At 58.3% G+C, this 14,615-nt stretch overlaps 1 protein-coding gene across 8 annotated transcripts in view; it reads left to right on the forward strand.

The window, feature by feature from the left end:
* The window catches only part of Tnip1 (TNFAIP3 interacting protein 1), a 69,820-nt gene that overhangs the window by 23,737 nt on the left and 31,468 nt on the right, over window positions 1–14,615 (forward strand). For all 8 annotated transcript variants that reach the window (XM_033761539.1, XM_033761541.1, XM_033761536.1 and 5 more), the window contains 9 exons: window positions 1,292–1,483; window positions 4,877–4,971; window positions 6,296–6,419; window positions 10,024–10,113; window positions 10,566–10,631; window positions 10,760–10,891; window positions 11,575–11,703; window positions 13,402–13,530; window positions 14,327–14,452. In XM_033761539.1, the coding sequence (XP_033617430.1) occupies window positions 1,292–1,483; window positions 4,877–4,971; window positions 6,296–6,419; window positions 10,024–10,113; window positions 10,566–10,631; window positions 10,760–10,891; window positions 11,575–11,703; window positions 13,402–13,530; window positions 14,327–14,452 (1,083 nt within the window). The remainder of the gene's footprint in view (window positions 1–1,291; window positions 1,484–4,876; window positions 4,972–6,295; window positions 6,420–10,023; window positions 10,114–10,565; window positions 10,632–10,759; window positions 10,892–11,574; window positions 11,704–13,401; window positions 13,531–14,326; window positions 14,453–14,615) is intronic.

Consider the following 14,615-nt stretch of genomic DNA (forward strand, 5'->3'; position numbering starts at 1 on the left):
GTTAGGGAGAGTCCATGTTGTGTCTCCCAAGCCTCTGTGTCCCTTGTCCTGTTCTGTCCCTGAAGATTCCCAAATGCTGGCTGAACAGGCACAGTCCCCCCCTCTGAGACCTCCCTTGGGCAGTGACCTCACCTCTTGAATAAATCCATCCTTACTCTACCGTGTGCAACATCTGCTGAGCAGAGAGGGGCTTGCCTCCTGCCCCAGGAAGAGGGTGGGCTAGGTGGAGAGGTCCGAGGGCTTTGGAGCACCCCATGAGCCTTAGATAGAGAAAGCAGCCTTAGCCCTTTGTTTCAGTCCTTTGTGGAAAGAGGCGTGGGGGAGGCGGTGCAGTGCCCAGGCTGGTTAGCGGATAGGGCCGACGGCACCCAGTGCCCAGCTGCTGCGAGGCAGAGCACCGAAGTGCCGACCGCAGCCAGGAACCTTCAGCTCGTTCTGAGCTGTGCCACTGACTTACTGGGCAGCTGTGACAGATGCCTTCTGTCTGTGCCTTGGTTTACAGCCTGAGCCAAGTTCCCATACCTGGGTTGCCCTGTGCATCCCATTCCTGGAAGAGCTGGAGCGTGGGCAGGGTGGGGACGCAGGAGCAGGAGTTGCAGAGGTAGAGAGGAAGCTGTGGGAATGAAGCCCAGAGAAGCACAGGAGCCGGTGCAGGGGCTCGGGCCAGGCCGGGGTGGGGGCAGCTCTGCTCTGCCTGCTGCTGTGGGGAGGCCAAGCCCACGTGGGCCCTGGGCCTGGCGTGGACCCATCTGAGGCGGTGACTGGTGAGAGTACTCTCGGGAGAGCAGAGGGTGAGGTGGGTTGTCTTGCCTGTGATCTGCTCAGCTTCACAGGGTCGTTACCAGGAGGGATTCTCTGGACTAGCTAGAGCTGTGGCTTTCCTCTTTGGAGCCGGGCCCTTTGAGAGGCAGGTGAATATTTGGACCTTCCCAGGAGCTGGGGATGGCTCTTCACTGGGACTGCTGCTCGCCTGGGTTCCTGCCTCCTCAGCAAAAGCCCAGGACAGGTGCTGAGACCCAGGGAAAGCCGTTTGCCCAAGGGCACTCAGCGAGGCCCCAAGTGTGGGAGGAAGGTGGCCCTGGTGCTGTTCAGCCAGCCAGTGGCCTGGGAAGTCTAGGTCCTGCCCTGTGAGTCAGCCCAGACAGGGAGCCTGTGCAACTGGAGAATTTCCCTAGGCCTCGCTGGGGCCAAGGGGGAAACTGAGTCGTGAGGAAAGGGGAAGCAGTGGGCGGTGTGCTGGTGGCACCTGCTCGGGCCTTGGCAGAGAGCAGCGGCATCCCCTTCCCCACAGGAACTGGGCCCCCTGCCCCGCGAGGATGGCAACCTGATGCAGCACCTGCAGCGCCTGGAGACCACCCTGAGCGTGTGCGCCGAGGAGCCGGACCAGCGCCAGCTGTTCACACACCTGGGCCGCATGGCCCTGGAGTTCAACCGGCTGGCCTCCAAGGTGCACAAGAACGAGCAGCGCACCTCCATCCTGCAGGTGAGCCTGCCCCTGCTCCCCCTGCAGCTCTTTGGGGACCCTGGGCACCGTGGGGCTGGGTTGCAGGCAGACTGTGCTTCCCTTTCAGGGTGCCGAGGGCCACGCCGTGAGGAAGCTGTGGGGCGGTGTAAGGGAGAGAGGGAGGTGGGGAGACCAGGTGGGCGTGACCCTGCCTTTGTGCTTCTGTGCAGCGGGGGCAGGAACAGAAGTTCCCCTTGCACCTGAGGTGGAAGCCAGTGTGGCGTCCGCTTCACAGTGGGGAAACAGCCCCTGAGAATTGATGCTCCTTGCCCAAAGTCGCCTAGCTGGTAAATGGAGTTAAAATTGGAACCCCAGCCTTCCGTATTCTTAGCCAAGTCCGGTGGTGATCTCTTGTAATCCCAGCTCTCTGGGACACTGAGGCAGGAGGGGTCAGCCCAGCTTGGGCAGTTTAGCAACTAAGCAACACCCTGTCAAAATAAAATTTTATTAAATGGCTGAGAGTGTAGCTCAGTGTGCAGGTCCAGGGCTCAATCCCTGGCACTGCCGATCAGAAGCCCGTGCTCTTAGCCACCATCCCAACCTGCCGCCCTGGGTGCGCTCTTCTTAAAAGCTTCCCCATGTGAAAGATAGGCAGATTGCCCTGCTGTGCCACACCAGGCCTTAGACTTACGTGGTCCTTCGTTCTTTATCGCTGTGTGACCTTGGACAGGTCGTTTATCCGGGACGCCTTCCCCATGCCATCGTGCTGAGCGAGGCAACCCACAGGAAGCGCCTGGTGCCATGGAGAAGATAGTCTGTGCAGGACACGAGTAGTGCAGGATGGCATAAGCATGGCCACCCGTGCCGGGCAGTCCTGCCCTTGGGGGCCCTGCAGGTGGGAAAGATCATGTCATGTCAGAGATCCTGGAGGACTTGCTCAGGCGAGGGCCTGTGACCATGGGGACAGAGCTGCACTGTGACATCTCTGTAGTCCTTGCCAGTCACTGGTCAGTGGTGTTGAGTCGCCGATGCCCCAGAGCGGCCACCTGCACAACCTCAGGCAGCCTGGGGTCGACAAGCAGAGTGTGTCCAGTCTGGGAGTGGCATGAGGAGAGAGATGGGGGCGCAGGGCAGAGGTGGAGGGGCTAGCAGGTGGAGGTCTGCAGGGCAGGCTACGGGAGGGTACCCCTCTGTCACAGAAGCTTTGGTATCCAGGCGCAGTGTGGGCGGTGGTCACTGGGCGCATCAGCTGTTCAGCCAAAATGGAGAGGGACCCTGGCTTCCTGACAGTCTCACCAGCCTCTTAGCTTTCTGCACGCAGCTCTGCCTGTTTCCTTCTCAGTGGGCACTAGTTTCTTGGCTCAGTCTCTCTCTTCCTTGCATGTCCTGCTGGAACACAGGCTGCATGAGGTGGGTGTGTCCCTTGTCTGCTGTATTCACTGTAACCCAGCTCCTGCCCTCAGCGCACATTTGGTGAATGAAAGTGAATGAAAAGAGCAAAGGAGCAAATGCACACAAGGTGTGCTCTCTGGGGCCCCTTTGACTGGCGATCTACCGCTGGCTACGTTTCCCCTCTGGCCTGGGAGGGCAGCAGGCAGGGCCCCTTGGTGGCCTCCCTGTGTCCAGGAGCAGGATGTTCTGTTCCAGGAGGCCTTGCCCGCAGCAACGGAGGCCTGTGAGTGGAGTGGATTGATCCGGTTCCTCCTTATTCGTTCAGCTGATTTGTTGTTACTCAGGAAACATTTTTGAGGCCTCATGCATCACTCAGGGAGCCTGAAGCAGCAATGTTCTGTCTCCTGGGCCTCAGCCTGGTCTTGTGCGGTCACCTGCTGGCCAAGGCATTCTGCACTCAGCCCTTCCAGGACTCTGCCTTCCGGAAGGGAGCCGGCGCTCTGGAGTCTCCCGGGTGACATGCAGATGTGTCCCCTCGGGTTCTGGGTGGCAGGGTCTATTTCTGCTCCTCACAGTTCCTTAGACCCTTGGCTCCTATCCAGGTAAAATGAGACCCAGGGATTGTGCGGAGCCAGCCTGAAAGAGGCAGCGGTCAGCGGTCACCACGCCCATCCTGTTCCCCTGCAGTGAGCCTAGGTGTGGGAGGGAGGGTGGGAGGACTTTTCGCCCAGAACCAGTGCTCCCCCCCAGGTGTCGCTGGAGGGCTGGCTGACCTGCGGCTCTACCATTCCCTTCTCCACTCTAATCAGAGGAAGGAGATGCTGGTTTAGGGTCACCAGAGGTAGTGCAAGTTGAGGGGCAAAGGTTCTTTTTTCTTTCTCCCTTCATTTAGAGTGTGTGTGTGTGTGTGTGTGTGTGTGTGTGTGTGTGTGTGTGTGAAGCTGGGGATCAAACCCAGAGGACTCTTATCACTGAGCTGCATTCCCAGCCATTTTTTTAGTTTGAGACAAGGTTTTACTAAATTACTCAAGCTGGCCTCAAACTCAAGATCCTCCTGCCTCAGCCTCCCAAATAGCTGGGATTACAGGTGTGTACTACCACATCCAGCCCCGTGGTGATCATCAATAATGGTACAACTTCACATATATTATTTTACCTGGTGTCCCTGCTTTTAAAACAGAGATGAATTACTTAGCTTTGGAAGAGTTTTGAGGTGCCTAGGGGAGCATCTGGACAGGCACCCAGCCGTGTTGTACGTAGGAGCACTTCCACCCGACTGTGCGTCAGCACTGCCTGGTGGCTTCTTCCCATCTTCCCACACAAGGGAGGCCTGAGTCCAGCCACCCCCCACCCCGAGGTGTGCTAGTCCTCATCCAGCATCCTTGGTGGCAGAACGACCCAGGGGGGGACAGAGAAGGAGCAGCTGCCCCTTCTGTGGAGGAGGCCACCCCTGCGGGCATGGTCACCCTGGGGCCTGTCTGCCGCCCGCCCGCCCACCTGGGACTCTGCCGACTTTTCTCGCAGGCTCCATGCCCTCGTCTGACCCTTCAGTCCCCACTCAGCCCCACGGTCATGTGGGGGGCCAGGCTGTGGTGGGAATGAGAGCTCCCTGACTGTGGGTGTTAGAAAACATGAATTTAGGGCCAGAGATGTAGCTCAGTGGTGCCACCGCCTGCCTCTCAAGCACAAGGACCCGAGTTCAATCTCCGGTACCAAAATTACAAACAGAAAACATAAATTAAAAACACTGTTCCGCTGTACATTTCACAAGTCTGAGGCGAGGCATAATGAGTCTGGGAGTTGCTTTCCCTGAGGAGATAAACGGGGTCGAAGGCCAGAGGGCAGAGGAGGTGTGGGGTACAGGTCTTCCCACAGGACCAAGAGGCCTGGTCAGCGCCCTCATGGCCAGTATGGGACTGAGCGAGTCCCGTTCGGGGGCTGAGGCTTGGGCCCTGGCCCATACCCTGGCCCCCAGCCCCACCTGCATGGGAAAGGGGTGCCCCTCTGCTCCCCGGAGCCTCATCCATCCTCCCCCCACAGACACTATGTGAGCAGCTTAGGAAAGAGAATGAGGCCCTGAAGGCCAAGCTGGACAAGGGCCTGGAACAGCGGGACCAGGCTGCGGAGAGGCTGCGGTAAGTGCGCTGTTGGGAGGGGTGACAGTGGCGGCAGGACTGCGTGTCGTACTGTGTCTGGGCAGAGGCTGGGTGCTCAGAGCCGGCTGTTAGGATGCAGGGCTCCTCTCAGGCCCTTTTACTACAGAGTGCCTGAGCCGCCCCTCGGGGACTTGCCTCCTTCGCCTGGAGTGAGTTTGACCGTCGTCCTGCTGCTGTGTGGGAGCGGGCTCAGGGCATTGCTGCCCTCTGGTGGCCAGGCAGGTCTTTTGTCTGGACTGTTGTGGGCCTCAGGCTGAAGAGAGTCGGGAGGATGTTACTGTTTCCACTCCCTTCCTCGGCTGGGTGAGGGGTGAGGCTAGGAGTCTGCATCTCATCCATCGTCTGTCGCTGTGTTGCAGGTGGGTGCAGGTTCATTGTCAGCTCCTTGTGCGAGGGAGACTGGGGCCCAGAGAGGGAGGGGCCTGCTTTGGTCTCCCGAGAGCCTGGGCCTCCTTGCTCTGCATGTGTGAGATGCTGCCGTGCCTCTGCGTGAGCGGGAGAGGTGGTGTTTGCACCCCACCCACCCCGGTAGTCCACAGAGGGAAGGAGCGCTCTGCAGCGTGGCCATGCGTGTCTGTACCCACTTCTGGTTGGCCGGGGAGAGGGGGTTTTACAGCCAAACCGACTGCAGCTGCGACGCAGAAGGGCGGGCTGGAGGAAAGACTCACCGTGTGCGGGGAAAGCCGCCTCGCCTCTTGGCTTGTTGGTTATTGAGTGGAAAATGTCTCGCAAATAGAATTTAAAGCAGCGTCTTCCATACTTCAGGCATCCCCGAATCCACGTCACCACTTCTGTTCTATAACACTGGTCTTACTTTGTACTTAAGATTTTAGTTTGACTCATGTTTTACTGAAAAGCATTATAAAGAAAGTTTAACTAGAGTAAATAGAAAACATTACCTTTACTAAATACAGGCTAACTGAAGATAAATACGAGTAAGATGAAAGGGTATCAAGAGTCGGTTGGCTAAGTGTCACTGCTGGTGAAGACCCTGAGCCTGTGGCCGCTCTTCCCGATAACAGGGGAGACTCACAAGTGCCAGCAAGGGGCCCAGGACCCAGCAGCACCACACAAGGGCCTTGTCCTGCTCTACCCGAGACACATGGAGTGGCTGGAGAGGGCGGACACGTCTGCAGCTGTCGTGGCATGCGTGGGAGCCTGACTGCTGGGCCCCTCGGGCTCTGGCGCAGCTGGAGGAGGCTCTTTCAGGCCTCCTGTAGCTCACACCGCAGTCAGTCTGAGGCCACGCTGGCCCCTCCTGCCAGGGCCAGCACTCTGACTTCTCTGTTTGCGTCCAACCCAGGGAGGAAAATATGGAGCTCAAGAAGTTGTTGATGAGCAACAGCAACAAAGAGGGGACCTGCGGGCAGCCAGGCTCGCCGAAGCTGGAGGGTGCTGGCAAGAAGGGGGTGGCAGGACAGCAGCAGGTATGTGGTCAGAAGCCCCCTGGGGCACTGGTACCCAGTGTCCGCTCACCACCTGCAGTGACGGAGGCGGGCAGGTCTGGTTGGCCCGATGCCTGCTCCCCGGAGCGTCCACTCCTCGTCCTTTGTCCTGCGTGCGCCCCGGCAGAATGCCCCAGCCCATTCCCCAGGACACACGCCCAGAGCTGTGGGCTCTGCGGCCCTCTCCCGGCTGACAAGCTGCCAGTCACTCAGCCCTGGTGTGTAGAAGGTGCCGCTGAGTCTTTCGCTCATCTGGGCGTGGTCCCGAAGCACATCCCAGTTTGTCAATCTCTTAAAGGGGGCCCCCCAAGAGTCAGCTTAACATCTCTAGGAAGAATTGGGGTGTTGGGTTCATGAGCCCCTACGGGAGCAGCTCAGCTCCTGTGATTGAACCCCGGGAGCCTCTAGCCATCATCAGCTTATCCCAGTTGTGCCCAGGGCCAGCTGCTTCCTCCTGCTGCCTCCAGACCCAGTCCTGGTTCACAGCAGGTCCCGGGTGCCCCTGCGCAGTCTCACTGTCCCCAGCTCCCACCTCTTTACCGACCTGTTTTTTCTTGTAAATGGGGTTTAATGGCTGCACAGCGGGGCTGGTTTCTTTAACAAGCCAGAAACTATGCAGCAGTTGTCATTACCTCAGTAATTCCTTGTTACTGTGCAGCAGTGCACTGTTGCCCCAGGCCTTGCAAATCTGTGCTCTCCTGTACTCCTCGCTTCCTGCTGGCAGGCGGGCCTGGGACTCTTCCTCCAGTCCACAGCTGTGACAAGAGACAGAGCGAGGTCCCCTGTCTCGGGCAAACGTGGGTACAGGCAGGGAAACACTAGGTGGACGGCTTCTGAAGCAGGCCATGCAGACCCTGTCTCCCCCCCTTGCCCCTCAGCTCCAGGCCTACCTTGTCCAGCCTGCTAGGAGGCCGTGGGCTGTCCTGACCTCCCAGAGGTGCTGAGCCTCCGCAGGGGCCCCGCGCACCCCGGGTCACGGTCCCATCGGGTGTATGTTCCAGTGCCTGACTCCACGACCCTGGGCCTCAGTTTCCTCTGACACAGAAGTTGTAACAAACACCTCCCTCGGGACTGTGGGGTGTCCGCACTGATGCAGCACACGGGCTGGGTTGTCGTGGGAAATGGCGAGCAGGTTGCTGCCAGCCGTCAGGGCTCTCTCTTCCCACTCTCCTTTCTCCACACAGTTCTTCTCCACGGCGGTCCTGGTGCTGCCCCTGGGATCCTACTGGCGTCCCTCAGGCCCCTCGTTCCCCTTGCCTGTAGCCGGGTCCTGTGACTAAGCACAGCTCTCCCCAGCACCTTGCTCCCTGCTGTTGCTGTGCTTATAGGCTCAGCCCGTAGGGGGCGTGCGAGCCCCACAGTTCTGGCCTGGGGGAGGTGGAGAGGAGGGGCGACCCTGGTGTCAGGCCTTCGGACCATGAGGCCCCTCCTGCTTCATCCTGTGCTGAGGCCTGGGGCAGCGCAGCTGCGAGGGTCGCACAGGGCCTGGAGCTGGAGCCAGAGCTGTTTGTCTTCTCTGAGCCTTGTTCTGTGATTTCACGTCAATGCTTTTTATTTGATTTAAAAACTGTTTTGAGATCGTTTTAAACGTGTGGGAAATAGTGCAGAGGTCCCGCTCCCCCACTGGGCTGCACTAATGCCAGCCTTGTCCCTGATTCGGACCCCAGACCGGTGGTCTCTGAGTGTGTGCATCAGCTGCCCTGCAGCCTTAACTGGCCCCCTGTCAGCATGCTGAATGCCGGGAGGGGACTCAGGGTCCGGGAGGCTCTCAGCAGTGCCGCCTTGGGTCCTGCTGTGGGGACCATCCCAGCGGTTCCTTATTCTCCTGACCCGGACTGACCCTGGAGCTGCCCTGGCCAGGTGTTCTGTGGACGGTTCTTCAGCCTGCGAGGGTCTGGAGGGAGTGACGCTCTGCACACACGGCCAGATGGCATGGTGTCAACACGTCACCACTTCTACCCTCCATCCCTTGGTTAGGGTTCTGTCAGTTGGGTCCAAAGCAAGTGACTCGGTGACTCGTTGTTCATTAATAATTTAAAATTTGTATTTAGTTTTGTTCCCCCTCCCCCAGCCAGTGGTGATCAGACCCAGGGCCTGAAACATGGTAGGCAAGTGCTGTACCTCTGAGCTACATCTCCTGCACTTTCTTTTTTTTTTGTACCTGGGATGGAACTTGGGACCTTGTGCTTGTGAGGCAGGCGCTGTGCTGCTGATCTTAATACCTGGCCCTAGCCCTTTTTAAATTTTGTTTTGAAACAGTGTCTCACCAAGTTGCCCAGTCTGGTCTCAAATTTTCTGTCTTCTCATCTCTGCCTCCACGCTGCTTAGGTTGCAGGAGTGTGCATTGTGCCTGGTTTTAACAAATATTTTGGGGGAGAAATTTTGAGGCCATGCAAACATCCTGTTTCTCCTTAAATTCTCATTTTTCAGTAATTTTAGTGCTCAGTGGTGGATCTCACCACAGCCTTCATTACTGTCACATTTTAAGGTGATTTTGTGTTGCCTTCATAATTCCCGTATTTTAATTGAAAATCTTGTGTGAAGATGTGTTGCTTATGTCCTTATTGAGCTATTCATATCATTACAAAATCAAGGCTCTTTATACTGTGGTTCATGATCCACTATATGATGCCTTATTTAGCTGTTGAGATTGTTAAGCTTTTGCACAGGAAACCCTTTGACATTTTTTCCCATGCTCCTTTGTTGTGTCCCTTTTATTCCTGTTACCATCGTTATTCTGAGCACTCCCTTAAACTCTGACACTGTATCATCCTCCAAAGTCATTTTATATTTTCTCTGCCCTAAGCCCTAGAATTAATCTAACAAGTCCTATTTATTTGTATTAAGAAATGGTGTTTAGAAACCAAGCTGTGGATACAGCCCTCGGGAGGCTGAGGCAGGAAGATCACTGTGAGTTCAAGGCCAGTCTGGACTACGTAGCGAGACCATGTCTCAAAACGAACAAGCTGTAAGCACGGGGTATATGCATTGCTGCTGAGATGTCCCTGCTGTATGTCTTTCCAGAGGACAGAGCTAGGAATGATATATGCATATACTAACCATGTGTTCATGCATGTCATTTTCATCCTAAAAATGCTTTTTAAGTAAATGTGTTTGTAAAACTTTAATTTTGATAAAGTTTTGATAAAACTTCAAAAGTACTCGACTATCCATCTATTTATTTTTTTATTTCTTGAGACAGAGTTTCACTATGTAGTTCAGGCTGACCTTGAACTCACTGTGTAGCCCAGACTGGCCTCGAACTCAGCGATCCTCCTGCCTCAGCCTCCTGAGGGCTGGGATAACAGGCTTGAGCCACCACGCCCGGCTAATAGTAACTGTTGCCTTATGGGCTGACGTATGTAGGTGGGAGGGTGTGCCCAGCCGCACCTGGGGGTGGAGCCCAAACTGAGAAGGCTGGCTGGGTGGAGAGGAGTGGAGGGTCCCAGAAAGTTAGAGGGCCCAGCTCCCAGAGGAGTTGGCAGAAGAGGAAGGGGTGTGTGCTGGGGTGGGAGGAGCAGGGGCGGGGGCGGGGCTAGGGCCGCAGACCTAGGACCCCAGGCAGGAGCCATGTGTTTCTCCTCAGGCTGGTGTGCTGGCAGGCAAGGGCCCAGGGGTGGGCGCCCTGGGTGCAGCCGAGAAGAAGGTGAAGATGCTGGAGCAGCAGCGCATGGAGGTGGGTGGCTGCATGGCTCAGGGAGACCCCATCCCCTCCTGGGACCCTCAGCATGTCCCCTGCCTGCTTCTTCACCTGGCTCGCCCTGAGCCAACTGCCATCCTCCCTGGCCTGCCCACTGCCCACGGTGTCACTCTTGAGGCCTGGAACCCTGGGGCGGGCTGGGCTCCTTTGGTGTGCTGTGTGGATGCGGGAGGAGGTGATGGCAGAGGCGCGTTCAGTGGGGGGCTCCCCAGTGCGCCCTGAATTCTAGCTCTTCCCTGGCCACTCGGTGAAATGTCGCTGTCTGTGTCGGGTTCGGGAGCATTAGGGGAGCGGGCAGTGACAGGCACGGAGAAGCGCTTGGAGGAGCCTGGGTGTGAGAAGTGTGCACACTGTACACACTGCAGGGCGCTGGTGTGGGGGACTAGGAGGCCCCATCCTTCCCTGCTTCTGACTCATCTCTCCCACAGCTGCTGGAGGTGAACAAGCAGTGGGACCAGCATTTCCGGTCCATGAAGCAGCAGTACGAGCAGAAGGTACTGTGGGGGCTCCTGCCTGTGCCCTCCGGTGTCTTCATCTTGGTGCTCCCAGGGAGGGCCCAGCAGAGACCCACACACTCCACACCCCTGTCCTCACCACCGCTCCCAACTGCCTCTCCACCCAGATCACTGAGCTGCGCCAGAAGCTGGGGGACCTGCAGAAGCAGGTGGCAGAGCTGGAGGCCGAGCGGGAGCAGAAGCAGCGTGACTTTGACCGAAAGCTCCTGCTGGCCAAGTCTAAGATTGAGATGGAGGAGGCAAGTGTGACCCGGCCCTGCGGTCTGAACCCTTCTCCCACCAGGGACCTGGGGGAGTCCGGGAGCCAGAGCTGGTGCTCAGGGAAAACTCAGGCTGGGTTAGCTGTTGCTTTTTGGGTTTCTGTGTTTTCATTCTGAAGAACTTCATGTCCAGTTAAAATCTTCGCATCCCGGAGCTGTACTGGGACGCGTGCAGCGCAGGAGCCACGCGCGGGCTGTGGTCTGCTCGGCGTGCAGTCATGAGGCCGCCACAGGGTGGGTGGGCCGGGGTGGCACAGATGCGGACAGATGTGTCTGTCCCTCATACCGCCTCACCGGTGTGTGTGTCCCGCCCTGGGCACTGTCCGGCCTGCCCTGGCGGGTGCGGAAAGGCCCTTCAGGTGGTACCCATGGTTCGCCCTCAGGGTCGCACAGGGCTCTGAGAGGATGCTGTGCTCACTTTGGGGTGTGCGGCCCTGCGAAGCCCCAATGGCCCATGGTACGAGCCCCCTGCCCTGGCCTTTAGAAAGCTTGGATCCCAGACTCCAGGCCTCGTGTGCGTGGGCCGGTGGGCCGTCTGCCCCTCCCCATGCCCTGCTGGGTCGAGCGCAGCGAAGCGAGGGCGTGGCTGAGCAGGGAGAGGCGGCGCTCGTGATGAGGGCATCCTGAAGCGCCCCCACTTACCCACCTCATGCCCGCTGCAGACCGACAAAGAGCAGCTGACCGCGGAGGCCAGGGAGCTGCGCCAGAAGGTCAAGCACCTGCAGGATCAGCTGAGCCCACTTACCCGGCAGCGCGAGTACCAGGAGAAGGAGATCCAGAGGCTCAACAAGGTGGGCACCTGGCGGCCCCGGATGCTCAGAAGGGGCGGCTGCTCTGTGAGCGCCCCCTCAGGGCTCTTCGTGGGGCTCTGGTGGGCCTCCCCTGCCTTAACATCTCACTCAGCAGAGCCTTCCCTGTTTTGTGCTCCTAGAGCATTTGTCAGCAGCGTTCCCAGGAGCACTCGTGAGCTCGTTGGCTTCTGCCTCCTTGGGGAGGGCACCTCTCTGGCTGTAGACCCAGCCTTGCTCCGCCCCTGGCCGGGCAGAGTAGCAGTGAGGCCTGGTTCCAGTCCCGGCTTGGCCAGCGCAGATGCTGGGCCTCGTTCTTGCTGTCTGGTTCCAGTCATTCTTGTCCTGCTCTCCTTGCAATGCAAGGTGGGGGCTGCAGTTGACTGGACAGACGGATGAACAGAGCTTGGAAAGGAAGTGTTCTCTGCAGGCCTGGGAGGTTGTTGTACTTGTGGCTCGGCTCCTGGTTCTGTGCCGGTGGTTTTCCTCTCGCTCTGTCTCTGATCTGAGGTCAGCTTTGCCTGTGTCCCAGTCCTGTCTGTCTGGGTTTGACAGTATGTGGACGCTCAGTGTGCCCAGTCCAGGCACTGTGGGATCTGTTTCCAAGGGGAAAGTGTGGGTGCCCTAAGCCCTTTGGCTGTGGGGAGGTCCTGGCGGAATCCTGCCCATGCTGCTCATGACAAGGAGGAACCTGCAGGTTTTCTTGGCAGAGTTGCGGACAGAGATGCTTGTGCGACTGAGCCATGCAGCCAGGCAGCCTGTCGTGCCTGTGCCTGAGGCGTCTCTCCCTGTCCCCGGGCCTCAGTCTGCTTGTGCAGGAGACGGGCCAGGTAGGAAGCTGAGTGGAGCCATCGCCTCCCCTCAGACCACAGAACAGACTCCTGGCCAGGCACCTTCCTTGGGGCCCAGCAGGGCAGTGGACCATCGAGGGGCTGGGGAAGGTGACTGGCCCTGAGTGATCCTGAGCCGTAAAGCAGCGGGTAACAAACACGGTGGGCGGGAAGAGCAGTTACTGGAGCCTTCGGGATGGAGGAGCTGGGCATGTGGTGCACAGCTTTCATCTGCTTCCCTGCAGGATGAGGCAGGGGCCAGCTTGGGTTACGTAGCAAGACCCTGCCACAGAAACAATTGAAAAAGATGTAAGCGCACCGTCTGCAGGACCGTGCTGTGAACGTGGGGACTTGCTGCTTTCCTTTCGGAATGGTGCTCTTTGATGTCCCAGTGCATCTTCATTCAGTGTGAGAGGGGCAGAGACTGATGTTGTCTCGCAAGCCCGGAGGCCCGGGCAGTGCACTGCCGACGCTGGAGAGCCAGAGCCACGTGGTCGGGCAGGGCAGCTGTCAGACTGGGCTCCCTGCACGTGAGCCCGCTCTGGTCAGGGTCCATGCCAGGTTTGAGCCCTGCCTTGCCACTCGCTGTGTGGCCCTGGACGAGCGCCTTGGGTCTCAGCCTCTGCCATCACATCTGAGAGGTAGAAGTGAGGGTGGTGACTCTAGTCTCCTCCTCCTAGGCCTGGAGAGGCTTCCAGAGTCTCGTGTGTGGAGTATTAACAGTCAGCACTATGCAGTAACCCCTACTGATGATGGTTATTATTTTCACCGTGAGCAGGAAGCGGGCCCTGAAGATGACTCCAAGGGGCCCTGACTTCCCAGCTTTCATTTGTCCTCCCCTGATGGCCCTGTCCTCCTCTCCTTGACCCAGGCCCTGGAGGAAGCACTGAGCATCCGCGCCTCCCCATCATCCCCCACGGCGTTCGGGAGCCCAGAAGGAGCCGGCAGCCTCCTGAGGAAACAGGAGCTGGCCACACAGAATGAGTTGCTGAAGCAGCAGGTGGGGCCTGGGGGAGCTGGAGCCTTCTTTTCCTGAGGGCCAGTGATGGCTTGGAATCGGGGTACCTGTTAGGAGAGGCCCGTGCCCAGGCTGGCTCACGCCCCTGCTTAAGTCCCTTGCGCACCACCGTTACGGCGTAGCCCTCTGCCCCACTGGCTCTGCCTTACGTATTACATAAAAATCAATTTTGAGCACATATATTTAAAAGGGAACGTTTTTTGCTACTATAAATGGAAAAACCTTTGTATTTGCCGCAAATGGAAGAGATGCTCTCTCTCTGAGGGCCACAGAGGACCGGAAGCGCAGTGGAAGGCCCCGGCTTCCCACGCTGTGTCGTGCTGCTCTTTCGATCCTCCTAAACCATCTAGATCCCAGTCAGCGCCCACGATCACCAGTGAGCCGAGACCCCGCAGACTCCCGAGCCACCCCTGCCTGAGCACCCAGAGCCCCAGTGCAGGCTGCCCTGGGTCTGAGCCGGCCGACCACAGGCCACGGCAGCCTCCACCTCTGCCACCGCGGGCCTGAGCGCGCTGGTTAATGGCTTTCGTTTTTTTTTAAGCCATGGATTTTTGTTGAAATAATGCCTCCCCCATAAAGTCAGAACATAAGAGAGAGGGACGCGAGCTGTTCTGCTCCAGGCTGGGCATGCGGGCAGGCAGTGCACCCTCCCATCCACGGGGAAGCCCAAGACTGTGTGAAAGCCCCCTGATGCCAGCGGCCCCGGCCGGAGTGTGAGGTCTGGGCCTGCCTGGCCGGCGGCCTCGCTCAGAGTTGCCCTCCGGCCCACCGTGCGCAGGTGAAGATCTTTGAGGAGGACTTCCAGAGGGAGCGCAGCGACCGGGAACGCATGAACGAGGAGAAGGAGGAGCTGAAGAAGCAGGTGGAGAAACTGCAGGCCCAGGTCACCTTGTCACACACCCAGGTGGGAGCAACGGCCCCGGGAGGGACAGGTTGCAGCCACTTGCTGGTCTCTTCCACTCGGGACCACCAGGTCCTCTGCCCTCTCTGGCCCCTGTGCAGCGACAAGGTCGAAGTCCAAGATGCCTGGCTCTGCACTGGTCCCTTTTGATGCTTAGAGAATCAAA

The sequence above is a fragment of the Fukomys damarensis genome, unplaced genomic scaffold (genome assembly GCF_012274545.1).
Source record: "Fukomys damarensis isolate Sample0158 unplaced genomic scaffold, DMR_v1.0_HiC HiC_scaffold_9, whole genome shotgun sequence".
Lineage (NCBI taxonomy): Eukaryota > Metazoa > Chordata > Mammalia > Rodentia > Bathyergidae > Fukomys > Fukomys damarensis.